The sequence below is a fragment of the Anomalospiza imberbis genome, chromosome 4 (genome assembly GCF_031753505.1).
Source record: "Anomalospiza imberbis isolate Cuckoo-Finch-1a 21T00152 chromosome 4, ASM3175350v1, whole genome shotgun sequence".
NCBI lineage: Eukaryota > Metazoa > Chordata > Aves > Passeriformes > Viduidae > Anomalospiza > Anomalospiza imberbis.
The window spans coordinates 23,154,541-23,172,744 of NC_089684.1; the positions used below are offsets into that span (position 1 = coordinate 23,154,541).

Here is an 18,204-nt window from a genome sequence, read left to right on the forward strand (position 1 = left end):
TAGTCTGAATATTGAAGACTGCTGCATTTAATAAGTTATACATATGAGAGAAGACAACATGGACACAGTATTTTATTTTTTGATAACTGGGGATATTAATGAGTCTGCTGTGGAGCTGAAAGCATGAAGATTATGAAGTATACACTTGAAGTGCTAGTGGTAGAGGTGGATTAGATGCAACCAGGTGAAATATATGTATATTATGTTCTTTACAGCAGAAGACTTAGACCTATTCAAATTGTGTTGCAGCTCTTTTATGCAGTACTCAAAAACCCTGATGTTTGTCTATTTACAAGACACTTCATAAATGTACCTCACAGTCAGTTAACTCTTTGACTGTTTCACTGAAATTTTTCATGCAGCTTTTTTTTATGGAAGGGAAAGCAGTGTTAGTATTTATGCCACTATGAGAAAAGCATTAGAAATGCAGTATGAGATTAAAACAATTTGTGAGTGTGGAACAAGGAGGCCCATTCCTTGAGGCATTGCTATTCTAGGTGAACAGCCAGAAAACTGAGAGCAGAGAAAGAAAGTATAAGTTATATTTCAAAAGTTCCAGTGTGAACATTGCATTTAGAAGTACTTAAGTCATATGAGTGAAAATTACATGGGGTGCAATGATTTATTCCTATTCTTCCATGTATGTTATCCATTAAAAATGCTAGGAGAGGTAGTATATATAGGTAGAGGTAGTAGTCAGGTGTTTAGTTGAGCTTCTGTAGCTGACAGTAGCACTTCCTGTTTGCATTAGATCACAGAATTGAAAGCTGGACTCTTAAATTGATTGGTTATGGGGTTTTTTAGTCCAGATTCCCTGGCTGTAATTTGGTAAGTCCATTCCTTTGAGCAAGTGCTGAGGGCACTTGGAACCTGCAGTAGACCATCCATGCACAGCAAGACAAGGTGATTTAAACCTTGCTATTGCTTTAGTGACGTTTCGGCAGCTCTGCTCTCATGTCTCCATACCAGCAGTGGCTGGGAAGGGTTCCCTGCTGCCTGCAGGAGCCCTTTCCCTTCCCTTCAGCCTCCAAGTCTCACTCCTCTTGAGGACAGAACTAGGAGTCACCTTACAAAGGGCACTGAGTTCACCCCAAGGAATATCATTTACTAGAGAATACTATTCATATCGTCCACAATGTCCTAAGCTTTACTGTACTCCAAAGAGGAGGGCCTGCTGGGTGCTCCTTTTCCCCCAGAAGTCTGAGTGCAGAGGAAGGAGGTCTGGGAAAGCTGGTCAATGAAGAAGACTCAAACGTGTCTCAAGGTGGGCAAGCACAGGGAAAAATTGCCCAAAGACTAGTGGAGTTTGTTCCCCTTCATCTCTTTACCTGTAATCTATAAGCTGTGTTCCCGTGTGTCACTCACACTTCTTTGTGGAGATTTTACATCCCTCCTCCTGCTAAACAGGTATGCAGCAAAGTGCTGCTCAGAGGGGTAGTCCAGCAGCACATTGAACCCATCCATCCACACCAGGCTCTGTTCTTCCCTTGGAAGTCAAGCCAAGCACCTCTGTATAACCCCCAAAGATCCTGTGCCTCTCTTTTAGGGGCTGGCTGGAAGGTACAATTGCTACCTTTCAGTAGGCAATTGCAGGTTGTTCACAGGCCAAACCTCCCTTCTGAAACCAACCATATGTACTTTGAATCCTCTTTCAAAATCCGTGGGTAATAAAGCTCTGTGAGGGCCAGCCTTTAAACAGAAATTCACTGCCTTGGTAAGAGAACACAGCTAGAGCAATGTGATGTTTATTTAGGCATGATAAAATAAATCCATAATGATGTGAATGCCTTTCTTGCACTAGTGGAACCTGAGACTACAACAACTTCACAAACAACAACAACATTGGCAGTGCCAGTGCTGACAACAACTGCAGTCGAAGCTACAAATGAAACCATCACAAGCAGTAAGTGAAAATCTCTGAGTTAATTGATGCTGTTCTAGTAGTCTTTGAGGAAATTAGGCAGCAGTGCCTCTTAGTTTGGGAATTTGCTTTACAGGGACACTTACAGGTGCGTGCAGGAGCTCCCTTCTGGTCAGGCTTAAAAGAAGCTCCAAGCTACGCCTTCCAAGAGCATTGTCACAGGCTTGTCTGCACTGGGATGACCCAGCTATGGGACAGGGAGCAGCTTTCCCTGCAGTCTGTAGGGCCCTACCCCTGTTGATCTTGAATTTCAATTAAATATCCTTTTGATAATTTAGAATTAGTCTGCAAGCAGGGCAGTAGGTGTGATTTATGAGTGTTTACAAAATCAAGGAAATAAATTGAATGTCTTTCCTGTGTTAGGCCCCACGCCTTCGTTACCTAATGCTACATCACAAACAATACAAGGTACAACAGAAAAACCACCAGCAGTGACTTCAGCAGCAAATACAAGTCTCAGCACCACAAACAGTAAGTGATGATTTCATTGAGTCATTTCTGAGTGATCCTGTGCTACATTTCTGTAAAACTCTGCAAAACAGTAAAAGGAGGTCAAAAAGAGTAGTTTGGTGGTTTAGGGAAGCAGAACTATTCATCCTACCATATTATATATCTTAAATGAAGCTTGCCCTGGAATCCTCCACAAAGAATATATTTTACCTTTAATTTGTAATGGAGGTGATCTGAAGCCATTACACAGGATGTTCATCTCCCAGTAACTGGGAGAGATGTATTTGGAAGGGGTTTAATTTTTTACTTTCTTCTTTGTTTGTTTTTTTTCAATAAGTATGAAATAAAAAATAAATTACTTTATGTGATCAGAATGGTATCAGAACAACACCCCTTTGTTTCTTATTTTTATATGTGTTACAACACTATGCTTATTATGTTACTATGTGAGCCATAGTACTGAAAGAGAGGTGGTAGTAATTACTCTGCATCAATCTAAGAAGATACTTGTATTTCCCATAAATCTTCAGAATAACCTGTGCTGGTCTGGAGTATCAGATTGGATTTTAGAAAAAAATAATAATAATGAAAAAAAACCCGCAAAAACAAACAAAAAACCCCAAACAAACAAAAAAAAACCCATTAAACCCCAGCCAAACAAAAAACCAAACCCACATATCCAGCAAGTATTTGGGTTAATTTTAAATAGTATAATAACATCCCAAAGGAATTCAGTAAACTTAAGATGAAATTCAGTCTCCCTTGCCTATGATATGCACTGTAAATGTTTGCTCCAGTCTTCTGATGAACCACAGCTTTGGAAAATGCCATTTTTAAAATTTTTAATTGACTAAAAAAGTTAAACACGCCCGATATTTACCTCAGCAGTCAACGATACACCAATGTACTCCGAATTGATGTTTACAGCATACTGAACTGTTACAGATGATTAGAATGTGACTTCTCTTCCCTTGGCTTATTTGTCTGAAAAGGTACTGCTGTAAAGCAGTCTGCATGCTTTTTTTGTGCAAATTTTCCTTTAAAGCCACCCCTCATGGACCCAAGCCTGCCAAGCTTCCTGGAGAACTATTCCCCTTTCACTTCTTGGTTTCATTTTCTACTGATGCAGCTTTCCCGCTGTGTGTTGTGTAAGGAGTGGTCTGATTGTCAGCCCAAAATCTTTGGGGCTTTGGCTTGGCTTTTAAATGTCACTGTCAACGAGTCACAGAATACACACAGCCTGGCCAATACACAAGCTGCTCAAAGAGATACCAAAGGCATCAAAAAATCTCTTAAAACTTGCGACTGTGGCACTGCAGGCCTGTCAGAAGCCCACAGCAGGGCACGTTGTGTTATGGATGTAATTCCTGCTCCTCTCAATTTGGCAGAGGTTCCTGGCTTGTGGCTACCAGAGCGGCACAGCCACCTGGAACTAAACCTTGGTGACAGGTAGAGCTCCCGGCAGGGGAAGGAAAGCTAATGAGGAAAGGCGTGCCTGCCAGTGCAGCTTAGCTCCTGCCACTGCTCTGCGCTGCAAAACTGCTGCTGGAGGTGTGATGGGCCGGGGCAGGAAGCCTTTTGCTTCCTTTCCATTGCTCTTGCATTCTCTTCCCACCAGTTAGAGTTCAGTCCCTGGCTGCTTGTGTTATGGTTTGGTTTTAAAACTCCTCGTTTTAGCTAAGCCCTGCTCCCCCCTCAAACTTGTGGTAAAAAAAATGCTTGATAAATTAGCTTAAAAACAGGGCTTTTCTGCCTCTCAATCCCCTTTGTAAGAAAGAAAACTGGCACAATGCGTCTAGGACATTGGAAATGCCCCGCATTAAAAATATTGTATCACCTTTTAATGCAGAAGTAGTACTTGGGAATATCTGTATGCGAAAACCAATTTTAGTGGGTTTTTAAAGATAAAATTCTGGTCTACATTTCAAGAAAATCATAGCCTTGGCTTCAACAGAAAGGAGTGGGATGGGGTACAAGGTGTTGTTGTTGGGACAGGGCGTGGCACCGGCGCTCTGCGTGTGTGACAAGCCTTGCAGAGAACCCTCGGACCCCCTGGCCACCATCTGGCTGCTGGCTGCAGCCATCCCTGCGCTCCCAGCCCAGCACGGGCACGGCAGGGTGGCCCTGGCTTCACTCCCTGCCCTCCCAGCCCCTGCCGCGCCCTGCAGCAGCACCGGGCTGCGGGAGCTGCACTCGCGGAAGGCAGCGCAGGCACAGCAACACTCCTGCTCTCACAATGGACAGGAGGGGAAAGCTGGCTGCTGTCTCTTTTTCGTTTTCACTAGCACTCGTTTCTCCCCGTTTTTGCACTGGCTGTGTGAGGCAGAAATTGGTGGTGCCTTTATGACACTTCAAAATTTACTTTTGCTACACCTGATTTTTAATAAAAAGCAGGCACCTTTGTCATTTTGTAATGGAAGTCATCCCTTTCTCTGCTTCAATCTCTGCTAAAAGCTCCAGCAAAGGATTGCATTCACACAACTGAGATTTGACAGGGCTTCCTGTCACTGCTGCAATTTCTGTGGCTGCTGTCGCCTTTTATTATAGATTCGGGAAAAGCTCCCAGTGCTCCATACACTGAAATCATGCAAAGATCTTTCTTTGTCCTTTTTTTTTTTTTTTTCAAGACTTCAGTGTTCTTTTCCTCTGCAGGCCACAGATACAATCTCTCCTGCTTGCCTTCCTGCCCTGTTTATTTTATTAGAAGCCAACATCAGACTGGTCTCCTTAGCTTTCTTATTTATCAATATGCAATGTTCAAATGCAAGAGTTCACATTTAGTCTGTGACCTCACTCGTGCAGGTCCTTAAAACAAGAATTCGCATGGTGTCACAACACAGACAATTGCAGCTGCAATCAGGATTTCATATCCTGGGACACTTGATGTTATCAAAGAGAATAAGAAATGAAATGCCTCAAAAAATTCTGTTCTTCCTCCCTTGGATATGGAGCAAGCATCTTATGTAAGATCAGTATTCAGACAAAGAGTGGATTTTTGACTGTTGTGCTTCTGAGTTATGCCACTCTCCTGGATGATGATACATTATGGTGCAGTGGTATATTAAAAAGTGACAAAGGGAAATAGTGGAGGATTTTTTTTTTTAATCGAACTACTGGTAATTTAAAAGTAAGTTTTACCTCAGGAACACTACCAGAAAAGCATTCTTGTAACAGGTATTGCTCAATTTTCCTCAGTTTGTTAGCACATGTTATTGGTAAACAATATGGTTGCTGAGATATTTTATGCAGAGAGAAGTTTTAAAATAGATATTTTGAAATACTTTGGGGTTTTGCTTACCAGAAAACATCAAGCCGCAGACAGCATTTGCAATCAACTATGGATGTAAACATTTAAACTGAGTCTGTTTGGTTTCCTCCCTAGCCAATTTTCATTCCTCTGAATGGGCAAAAATGTCATTGGGATTGCTACAATGGGATTTTCCAAAGCTTTTGTGCACTCATTCATGCAAATGGCTTTTCAGGCTACTGATTATGGGGGCAAGACCTGTATGTGTGTTAATGCTAAAAATACAAGCTCAAAGGAAAAGCTTTAGTCTTCCATTTAAAAAAGCTTTTGTACTGGTATTTTAACGTGGTTTGGGTGGAGTTCGTTTTGCCCCTTCGAAGTGTTTCTTTGATTGATTTATTGGTCAAGGAAGGTTTCCCACACATAGAGCTGTCTATATTCTTTGCAGAGCACAGAGTATATGCCGGGGTGTTTGTGGGTTACTTGAAGCATCTTACAATGTCAAAACTAATTAGGTAGCAGCTTACTGTGAAGAAAATTTAAAGTACTGTTGGGAAATGCCAAAATGTGTGCATGTTGTACATAGGTTAAGCAGAAACCCATGCTAAGATCAAGTGAGGATATGTGTCGAATTTCAGCTGGTTAAAGAAAATGAAGGATTTTCAAAGCCTTACTTAGAGAATAAGGAAATTCCTGAAGCTCAGACAGCAGCTTTGCAAGGCAGCTTCAGGTTTCCTGTTGTTGATTATCCCTTTGCCAAATACGTGTTAACACACTGCCGTTTATCTTATCAAAATATCAGCAGGGAGAGCTGCATCACCACCAGAGTTCTGCTGCCGCAGCCATCACCCCCTTTTGGACAGCTATTTTACACTGTACTGCTTTACCACTTTCATTCGTAATCAGCTGTTAACAGCAAACCCATGAACCGATGATGCGAGCGCTTTTGCAGCTGCAGCAGCAGCCGCCCTTGTGCGCCGTGCTGCTTTTCTGCAAGGCCAGGCCTCCCCCTGGCAGCAGGCAGGGATCGGTGCTGCAGCTGGCGGAGGCGAGGCGTGATGAATTTCTGCAGCCATGTGCCAGCGGGGATGGCAGCACTGAGTCACCGCGCCCGCGCCGAGTCCCCCGCCTGTCCCCGCGCGGAGCACGGGCACCGCGGCGAGGGCTGGCGCTGTCTCCTGCCGCCGAGACCGAATTAAAGCTCGCATGGCCACGAGTTACAGGATTTAGCGAAAAGGCACATCTTTGTTGAGTATATGAGCAGTGGCTGGGTATGGATGCCCCTGTTCCCACAGGCTTTTGGCGCAGAAGCTGTCTCTTCTGCTAAATGTGTTGGTGGTAGAGCTTGTGCTGTGCATTAGGCGTGAGGCTTGGATGCTGCTGAAAAGCTGCTTCAAAGCCACAAGTCAGCAGAGAATTGGGTTGCTAGGATTTAATCTTGCAGTGGAATTAAGGGAGCCTTACCCTCCAGGTCACATTTTCCATCTTGGAAGTGGTGAAAACTGCCACACGGATTTTTGCCCATTAGTACATTTATTTTACCCCTTGACACAGGGAGCACTGAGCCTGTTCTGGCAAAAGAAATGCAACAAGCTTTATGCCAAGCCCTTAGGTAAAGATCTAAGTCATACCTGGTGCTACCTGGGTCACTGGGAGAATCTCACCCAGGCTAAATAAAAAAAATAAAAAATTTAAAAAAAAAAAAAAAAAGAATAGAAATGCCATCATCCCTCTTCTCCTGATCCCCTGCCAAGGTATATCCAGCGCAGAGCCCGTGTTCCTGAGAACAATCTGTTCTCACAGCTCCCAAACACAAGAGGAGCACCCGAGGCTGGGTTGCTGCCAGGACTGATAGGATGCATGGAACGAGTGATCCCCATGGGAAAACAGCCCTCTGTGGGGTTACAGGGTAACTGGCTGCCTCCCTCCTCCTCTCTCCCACACACCTGATTGTTTTGCAGTGTTCACAAAGCATATTTGTTTCAGTGTCTCTGCACTGTTATTCTGACTTACTTTTGATTTTCCCTTGCAATCCCTTTCTAACCTATGACAAGGGAGCCACAAGATGGTTGCTGTAACTGCTACAAGCCTGTGCATCTTATAGGGAGAGGGAGGTACCTCAGTTTGGGTTTTTTTTTCCATTTTTAAAAACTGATCTCAGAATAAAATTCAACATATAAAATTTAAGTCTGAAGCCAAGACAATAAGAATTAAATGTGGAAAAACTTTGCTTCTAAAGATTGATTCAAAGCTTCCATGAAGAGAATGTAAAAACTGTTAACATTATCAGATCCTTGCATTATACCATAACATAAAATGAGGTAGAGGGGCTTTTTACACTCCTCTCTACTGCAGGTTAGACCTGTGTATTGAAGGGGTACAATGTTGAATTTCCTGAACGAAGCTGACATGAAATTCTGCTTCTCCTCACTAGAATCTCAGTGAAAGTTTTAGGCACTTAAGTTGTTTTGCATCATTTTCATGCCTCAACCTTGAAAGACAACATCCCTGGCTGCCCATCTTATCTCTGTTTCCAAAATTATATGAATCCCCTGACTCCAGTGGCTTCAGCTCACTCTTTCTTAGCTTATTGATTTTTGAAACTTGCCTTTTTAATGCTGAACAAGAGGGGAAGGGAAAGGCCAAATTAAAGGTGTATAGCTGTAGAATAAGGAGCTTTGAGTTCTTTGAGGGACCAAACAGGTAATCAGTTTCTAGAAAAATTGTGTGATGAAGCATTCCTCAAGACTTACATATTGCATGTGCGTGATGTTGCTCGCTGACTGAACATTCCTCAAGATTTATATATTGCATGTGTGTGATGTTGCTCGCTGACTGAACATTCCTCAAGATTTATATATTGCATGTGTGTGATGTTGCTCGCTGACTGAAACATGTCTTAAAGTTGTTTTAGTTCCAGTGTTTAAAATTCATATGAAGAAGCACTGAAAACAGTTTACAGCTCAGTAGCTTCTCTGATTTATATCAGACAGGAAGTAGAAGGTTACTGTTGGGCACCTCTATGTTTTATTCAATAGGCACTCTCTTGCCTGTTGTTATTCTGAGGTTTTAGTACAGACATAGGAATTATGGGCAGTGCTGGAATATCTTAAATTATTTCTGGTCATTCAGTGACCTTCAGTTCCTTGGGCTCATGTCATGTCCTGCACCATTGTCTTGGCCTCACCTTAGGCTGCAAATCTTGTGACACAATAGCCTTGATCTCCTGTTGACTGAGTGAGAGGAGAAATAAGACAATTTATTTTTCATACATTAATATTCAGGAATATGTTATTTCCCCAGGCTTAACGGCACAGAATGAAATAATGAATTCTTTGCTTAATTGCAATCCCTAAACTTGATGCAGTATCACATTATGTGACAGTTGTAACTGAAGCTTGGTTGATTGATTGATTGATTTTAAAATGAAGGAAAATATAGAGGGCAGCGAGTTGAGCTTCTCCCTCCTGCTCATGTTGCTCTTCGTGCAACACTGTCTAACTATTCTAGGGTCCCAATTCAGAGCTCTGGGTTGTCTTCTGGCAAAGGTGTGAGGCTGTTTCTCTTGCTACAATGTGCTTTGAAGGTGCCTCAGCTATTCCAGTAGTAACAATTCCACAGGGATGGTTTGTTCCTTGAGAGGCAGTTACCAGAACATACAGTGCTTTCTTACATTAAATCTTTCCTATGATGGCCAGAGCATTTGTCTGAGGGATGGTCCAGGATCTGAGACCATGATTGTGCAGGTGCCTCTTACCTGAACATCTCTCTCATTTCCAGCTACACAAGCAAGTGGAGCACAGTTGGCACAAAATGAGAGTTTGGATGCTGCATCTACTACAGGACAGTCTTTTCCTTCTACAGTGTCTCCAAAAAGAAACACTTCTGCTTCTGGAACCTCAGGTAAGTCTTGAAAACATGCACTTTCTTTCTCTACACAAGCAGTTAAAAGAATGCAAATAATTTTTAGTGTTTTCTTCATTTGTTGTGCATTGTGATGAAATGAGGACCACATCTCCTTATTCATGCAGGGTACACTGTGTCCATGTGACCTAACCCTGAAGTTGTGTTGAGTGATGGGTGAACTTCCAAACATTCAGTTGAGATATGTGATGTCATTACAGGAGGATATAAATTACAAGTGATAATAGTAATCTTCATATATGCTATGTGAGGTCATTGTGTAACATTGACTGTCAGAGGAGGTCATCAAGATAAATTCCCTGGCTGCAAGGCAGAGGAGACAAAGAAGAAAACAGCTATAACTTCTGCAGTTGTTAAAAAATCAGGAGAGAAATTTAATGCGTATTACCATTTAAATGATGTTGTTTAACGTACGACATGGTTGCATGCAAAGTCAAAAATGTATCAATTCTTCCCAACTCAAGTCTGGTCTTACTGGTTTTTTGGGTGTGTTTTGGTGTGTGTATTCACTAAGAAACACTGTGGGGAATGCAGATGCCAGGTCATATGAATGATCATTTATTATACTTCTAGCTGGCTTAACTTTCTTAGGTTTTGAAGAACCACTTATTCAGGTTTGCTTAAGTTCTCTTGGGCCTTCTCTTCATTTAGTACTTACTCTTACCTACATGTGTGTAAATCCAACAAGGACACTCTCTGTGTTTGCATATCCCTGTTATTAATAGTAATGCTTAACATCCCCCAAGGGATACAAGACTCTTTGTGCAAACTCTGGATTGTGTTTGTGTGGGAGATAAGCACATGTGTGTGCTGTGATTTTTCCTCATAAAGGATAAGATTGGATATAGAAGTAGAGCAATATGCTCACTGTGCACTGAAATGCTTAGAAGCATGCAAAAAATTGTAAGCATTTTAAGGAAGATAAAGTCAACCCAAGGCCACTGATTCAGAGAGAATTCTTTACAATTATTTCAAAAAGCCCATTCCCCATAATGCATATACTGTGCATATACTGTGCGGTTACTTGACTTTTCTGTTAGGTTTCATGTCTTCTGGCAAACACAGGCATGGTACGGAAACCTCACCATTGCTATACTGCAATAAAACAGTAAATTACAACATTTTTAATTAAAAGGTCTCTCACTTAGGCAAATTCTCCAGGTTAATATTAAATTGTAATGCATATCTGACTATGCATCATGTGTATTGAATTACCTATTATGCTGTGTATAAAATTACATTTTACACTTAAAATTTGTCAAGAAAGTTTTACAACATTCCTGGGGTCTGTTTGCAAAAGCCATCATCTTGCTCAGCTTACTCTGCTGTAAAATCAATAAATCTTCTTGAGCTCAGAGACTACCCAAGATGCCAGAATTATAATTGCCTGGCTGAGACAGAAAGAACCCATCTATCCAGGGGCAGTCAGTCTAGGCATAGCCAATGCTCCGAGTTCCCATAAAACTGCCACTTCAAAATCACTTCTGCCTGCACCAGGATTTCCACACTATCACCTTTTCTGTCTCCTGACAGCACCAGCCCCTGGCTTCTTTCTTGAAGGCTGTATATGTAGGAAATCCCCTTTTTCACCCTGATGTGTTAGGTAGCTTATCCCAAATGGTTAGACCACCCTTGCTCCCTTATTCTTTGTATGTGTTAAAAGTTTAAGGAAAAATGTCTTGGTTCCTTCTAAACAGATTTCTTCTCCTCTGTGCTCAGGCCCAGGGAAAGCCATATGCTGCACCCTAATAACTTTAAGGAAAGTGTGAAGCCTGTTGTTTCATCCTGTGCTGAGACCAGAGGAAATGCCACCTCTCTCACTACCATTAGATTATTTATTTCTAGGTCTCCAGAATTTTGCATTCAGGGGCTGGGTGCCTTTTGTTCACTAGAGCAGGGGCTGGTGTGTGCCAAGGCTGCAACCCATGGGGGATAGAATAACTTGCAAGCTGGAGGTATCTGAGCCACGTCTTCTGCGTGGGAGCTCAGGGGAAGACAAATTAATGTGAAATGGATCCAAACCAGAACATTTCTTTTTGGTATGCCCAACCAAAATAATCCAGCTGGCTAAATATGTTTAGTTTCAAAACTGAACATTTTCCATAAAAAAAAAAAAAAAAGCCATTTTGGTGAAAGTTTCCTTTCTTGATGCAGAAAAAGAAGAAAGCACATTTTGCAGAGAAATTTCCAATCAGCTATATCAAAAGATCAGGGTGTGGGAGGAGTGCTACAGAGAGCTGGAGAGCGACTGAGATGAGTGGGGGAGCCTGGGAAAGAACATGTAGGAACATCAGAGAACAGTATTGTTGTATTAAAGGAGATTAAAAGCACCAGCCACAGAGGAGGTGCTGTGTAGTGCTCACCCAGGCTAGAGGAGGTAATAAGGACTGTTTTTAGCAAAGAGAGCCACCTGCATGCGTGCCATTGACACATGCACTTTGTTAACTTTGGCTGTCATGCAGAATATACCTCCCACTCCACCTCCACAGAGGATTGCTTGCTAATATTTAATTTTCTCCTTTTGTTTAATAAATGAAAAATTAGAGATTAGAGTCTAAATACACCTGAGAAACTGCAAGTATTGTGGCTTTTTATTCTGTGATCTAAACAAAGAAAAAATCCATAAAGCAGTATGAGCTTAAGTTCACCCAGCAGGGTGGTAAGATTAAATGATCTATTATAATAAACTGTCAGATGAATCAACGTGCTTCATCTATTGATATCTTTATTGCACTCCTCCAATTATAAATCCTACTCACTTGATTCATAGGAGGCATCTCCCTAAGAAAAATTTTTATGAGTAAGACTAGTAGGGTTTGACTCTTTCTGTACACAAACTGCAGGAACACTGGATAGTGATATTAGATAAAAATTACCCACTGTATCTTGAGCTCCTTCACAAAGAGAGAGACACAAAACCAGAAGTTTCTGGGAGATGGAAAACATAGCAAAGCCTCAGTTAACACTATTACAGATCTATGGTGTGGTCAAGGCAAGAAAGGCTTTTTCAAGTTTTTAATTTTGCCTTGATTTATACTGTGGTGTATCCCCTCTGAGTAATCAGCCAAATGTATTCGTTTGTTTTGCCAGTGAACACAGTTGGATGTGGCTGCAGTCCAAAATACAGAAGTAGCAAACTGCAGGGTATCCAGGCTGCTTAGGTAGCGGCTGTTGGAGAACAGAGTGGGGAGAGTTTAGTTATTGGTCTCTTCCTCCATCTGTCGAGCTTCTCACCAGTGCTGAACTGACTCAGAAAGGTAATTTCAAATCAAACCATGGTTATATGCCAAATTTTTTATCCTTGTCCTCCTTACTGCACAAGGAGGAACCCAGCACAGCCAGTGTTGCACACCTCACTTTTCATGATGAATCTGGAAATCTTCCCAGATTATTTATGCAGAGCATCTTGCTAGCAGCCCCAGATGAGGCAGCAAGCTCTGTACAGGCAGCTAGAGCAACTCCAGTAACTGTTACCAAGTGAAATGCTGCTTTTCCTTCTGTCCTTCTCTTTCTGGAGAACAGCAGCATGTGAGCCCACACCAAAAAGGGCACTGGATGGTTATTTAGAAAATGCAAACTGAAAGCACCTGCTGAATCACTTGGATAAGCACAGCTTTGTTTGTGTGGCAGGACTGAGCAATCTCTGAACAGAGGGTGAACCAGTGCCTTGCTTGTATACTGGAGACAGGGAGAGAGAGGAAGGCATGAGATTTTTCCAATTTAATTTTTCATGCTCTAGCAAACCTGGGTGAGATGCCTTCCAGAAAGATGCAGGTAGTATTATTGTTTGTAGGAGTGTGCAGTGGTTAAAAACAACAGAGGCCTAGAAAGAGAGGGCAGGTGGCTGCTGCCACGTTTCCCCCAGGATAATTTCTGCTGTCTGGGTTTATCAAAGAGGCAAGATCTGGCCAGGACAGCTATATGGCTTTTGGTTGTGCCAGTGGGTACTGAAGCACATGTCCCTCAGGCCTTCCTGTTTGAAGAGGCTTATGTCACCTGTGCTTATGTCACCTGCATTCAGGTTCAAAAAGCTGTTAACGCTTTGAAGTAAACTTGGGTGTTAGTCTTGAGCTTAATATGCTTTTTCTATGTATTTATTTGTTTTAATTTGAGCCAAGCTGCTGCATCTTGTTTGTAAGAGTGAATGTAAGGGAAAATGTTCAATTATGTTATAATGTTGGAGCTCTTTCAAAGAAAAGTTCCACAGACTTGAGAGACAAGGTTCAAAGTGACTTCATAGAGAAGTGACCTATTTGTAAGACTTGACAAAATCTTCTGCCTTTCTTTGAGAATGTGCACACACAGGGCTTTACAGTTTGCTAGTTTGCCCACATGCTGTGTGATCACATGGTGTTTTTATCATGGCATCCCACACTTTATAGGCTGAAGGAAAGGCAGTATTTTGGTAATAAGCAATCATATCATATTTGGATGTTTCCTTAATGCCAGGTATGTGTCCTCCTGCATTGTGTACTGTGTGTTGTTCCTTTGACAAGTGATTTATTAACTTCCTGAAGGCTTTTGCTTGCTTTTGTTGGTAATGTTGCCCAAACATGCTATAGACATTGCCTAATGATTAATCACAGAGATCCTTTTAGAGTACAGTGATATTGGTGTTTGCAGATGGATTGATGAGACAAAAAGCTTAGGAAAACAGTCTCCTCTGCATTCTAGGAAGCCAGGGTGAGGTAACTGTATATATTGAGGACACTTAGCATGACAAATATTTAATATGGTCAAGAAGAGCTCTTACTGTTGACTTTTAAGTACTTAGCTTTTCAACCTAAACATACCTTCCATGAACATTTGTGATTAAAATGCAGTTTTAGTTTTGTCACATGTACCATTAACAAAAGCGGTTATTTGCACCCCAGCGGCTGAAGTGATGCATGGTTTTAATTGTGTGTAGAGAGAAGCAAAAACAAGAGCAGCATTCTGGTTTTCAAAGAATATGTTCACAGCAATAGAACAATGTGTGTTACAGCTCTGCTGGTAGGAGCTGTCTTTATGCACAGCTCAGAAGGAGTAGTGAGGGTATAAGAGTGGATTTGTGCTCCCTGGGGAAACTGGTTTAGAGGAGCACTGCAGCCTGGGCAGTCAGGGGACAGGCTTAATGCCTGCCTGGAGTTACAGCTGCCTTCATGATGTTGCCTCTATGATCCCCTACCCTGGCACAGCTGGGATACAGAGGACACAGCCACTCTAATTTCCAAGCCTGCTACAATCTAGACACGCAGGAACAGCAGTATGCTAACAACCAAAAAAAAAAAAAAAATGTTGTGCACCAAAAACTTCTGAAGTAGCTGGGGGAAGCTGACAGTAGAGCCAGTCAGTGTTGTGCCCAGTGCTCTGTAAGGTCAATTTCTTCCTCATTAGCAATGCCTCTTGCTTCTGCTGCTTGGTAGTCTGCTAGCCAAAAGCACCAAGATAATAAACAAAGATTTCCTTTTAAAGGGTTTTGTGCCTCTTGAAGATGTGTCTCAATTAGTTTCTTTTATTAAAACACTTACTTGTCAGTTAAATGTCAGCTATTCACTCCCAGGCAATTTTTTTTTATTTTGGAAGGAGGAGTTCTTAAGGAATGTATCAATTAATTCAGGATTCTCTTCTCTTGAGCAGAATAACAACCTAGCATAGACTTCGGATTCTGCTCCCATCTATAAGGGATGGCTGGAGACTTTTACAAACTCAGACTTTCTGGGCTTGGGAACAGTGTTAGCATGTCACTTCTGGGGCAGCATTTGTTGTGGGTGTTAGTGAGCATGTTCCTAAAGTCTGCCAGTTTCCATGATGTGAAGACTCTGGACATCTAAAATAGATACTAACAAACCTATTTTTTCTGTTCTATTGCAGGCCTTCCCATGATCTCTCCAACAAATTCAGCAAGTAAGAGCAATAGAAGAGGTTGCTCTATGCACACTGCTGAAAAAGGCTGGTGTGAGACGGGAGAAGCACAGCTTGAGGAAAGGAAATGTTCAGGGAGCAAGAAGGATCTAAGGGAATAATGTACCTGAAACAGTACAGAGCAGAGGAAGTGTGAGGTTCAGTTCGTAGCATTGAGTAATTTGACTATCATGTTAGACTGGCAGATACTGGAAAGAAAACAGGGCGGGACCACAGAAAAATCAGGCCTGGTATATTACATGATGCAATGGGAAGCTGTTATAAATAGAGTGTTTACCAAGGAGCTTGTTCTTGTCAGTGGCTCTCGTTCCTCGTCCTGTAGTGAGAAGCAGCAAATCCCAGACTAAGGCAAGTTTCCTGTGCTAATGAACCTGTATTGTCCTATTTTCCTTTCTCTGGGTTTATCAGGAAACAGTCTTTTTTGTACTGGTCCCTGAAGTTCTTGCTGCTGCTGCCTGCAAAATCTTGGCCATCCTGTTACCATGATGGATGTATTTTTCCCATTCATTTTATTCTGATCCCAGATTATTCCATAACTGGAAAATACCTGACAGATCCAGACAAACTAGACAGGAGGGGCTGACTTGTGAGAAACTTTAATGAAAGAATGGAGAAATGAGCTTAAGGTTTTAGTTCCTTACTCTGTTTTATTCAGTAATGTTTCTTTCCAGCTGTCATATTTCTTACTGATGGTCACAAGTAGTTTAAATGCTAACCTATGGATTTTTCTTTCCTTCATTATTCACATCTTGGTCAATCAACAGATTAAAAAAAAAATCCACAGTGGATTTCAGTCGTCAGTTTTTCTCCTGAGGAGAGGCACACATGTCCTGCACAAATGTGGGGACACACATTCCTGTTTTTCCATGCAGTTTGTTTCTGTTGACATTTCCAGTCAGTATCCAGGGTAACTCATGGCTGTGATAATTGCCTGCTTGCCCTGGCAATTGGTAGTATACCAGATAAGGTAACAAAAAGGCAGTAGTATTTCCTTGGGAAATCTGAAGCAATCACATGGAATTAAGAATGCATAGGAATTATTTAATCACTTGGTGATGGCTCAGTTTCCAACCTTACATTATCACCCCTCAGCAGACAGGCACCAAGGGAAAGAGAACTTCTGCTTCAAAGAAGCAGTGATTTTTCAGAGATAAAGTCTTGGACAATGATTGTTTCCTGCACTATAGCATCAGAATGTCTCGGCTATGACTATGTTGTTTAGCACTTAGTAAGTGATCATTTTCCCCAGGAGGCTTCTCTCTGTGTCCAGAAAAAATGAAGGTAGAAGAGTGGGGAAGGGGGAAAGAAAGCAACCACCAAAACATTTTTTAATAGTCGGTGTGAGTTTAAACTCAGTTTTGCAAGGAAGAAGAATTCCTACATGATTGGGACAAAAAAACCTTATTTGTTACTGTAACTTCATAGATTAGAGTTACAAGTACTGTCTGTATAACAGCTTCTATAAAAATAGGGACATGTCTTCCAGAGACTTAGTAGAACAAAATTGTATTCTAGACCTCAAAATGGCCATAGGATATTGATTTTAATGACTTAATTAATTTCATAGCTTCCACCCTACAACTTGAGCCCTCTTCTGTTCTTGGGAAGAAGAACCATGCAATCCTACAGGTGTGGATTGTGAGTAGGTACCTGACCAACAACACCTCAGTTGTTGCCACCATGTTGTCACTATATATATAACCTCTGCTAGGACCCTTTTTAACAGATCACCTTCCCCAGACACCTTTGTTTGAGAGCCACTTTTGATATTTAGCCAGGTAATGGAACTGTTTGACCTTGCCTCACGTCTGTCCAGCCAGCTGGCTCCTTCAGAGGCAGTGAGCACTTGTTTGCTCAAGCCTCCATCCAATATGGAATGCAATCCCATGTGCTATATAATGTACCTAGGGAAATGCCAATGTTTGCATTTTCTGTTTTCTCTCTGGAAGTTCAGTGATTGTTTTTTCATAGGCTGTATGCAGCAAGGTAATAAATATTTTGCGTTGTTGATACCTGACTCAAATTCAGATTAGCACCTGAAGGTAGAAATGCATTCCTTTAAACCTAGTCCTAAAAAATGCCTAAGAGGCTCACAACATTGCTTTCTCCAAAAGGGGCAGAGAGCAGGCACATTCCTCTATAACAACACTCAAGAAAACTTGCTATCTACTAATATTGCACCTCAGACATCTTCATCTACTACTAGCACTTTTTTTTTAATTAGCAGTGGAATATTTTGGTCTTCTCTTAGAGACAGGTCTAATTTTCACCCTCTTGTTTATTAACTTGTTAAAAATTCTCTTGTAATGTTGAACAGTACCATAACCTCCTAAAGTGAAAAAGTTTGTAGCTCATAACCTGTAAGTGGATAAGGAGAGGATCTTCAGGAAATCTGCACCCATAAAAAGTATGTATTTCTTTAGGCCACGCTAGATAAACTTTTCCACCCCTCTTGCCAAGTTATCCAAGTATTATTGAGAAGAAATATAGAGGTGAAGCACCAAGTGAAGCTCCAGAACTGGGGACACAGAAGTTGTTTTGTGAGGGCAGTTTTGCAGAGGGAGTTGTCTGGGGAATTCTGGCAATTCATGTTTACCTGAAAGGCACTATTTCTTTTGCAGAGCCAACTTCTGAAAGTCCTAAAAGCAGTTCTGGAAACCAGACTCATACAGGGAGTAATATCAGCTATTCTAGTGAGTATTCTTACTTAATTGTCTGGCTTTTGAGTTTTCAGTTGATCAGTTTTGCTTTTGATGAG

General features: G+C 41.6%; 1 protein-coding gene across 1 annotated transcript in view; it reads left to right on the plus strand.

Moving 5' to 3' along the window:
• EMCN (endomucin) overlaps nt 1-18,204 on the plus strand; it is a 51,723-nt gene that overhangs the window by 16,790 nt on the left and 16,729 nt on the right. Inside the window, exons 4-8 of the mRNA XM_068187502.1 lie at nt 1,802-1,903; nt 2,285-2,392; nt 9,399-9,521; nt 15,396-15,428; nt 18,068-18,139. Coding sequence (XP_068043603.1) covers nt 1,802-1,903; nt 2,285-2,392; nt 9,399-9,521; nt 15,396-15,428; nt 18,068-18,139 — 438 coding nt within the window. The remainder of the gene's footprint in view (nt 1-1,801; nt 1,904-2,284; nt 2,393-9,398; nt 9,522-15,395; nt 15,429-18,067; nt 18,140-18,204) is intronic.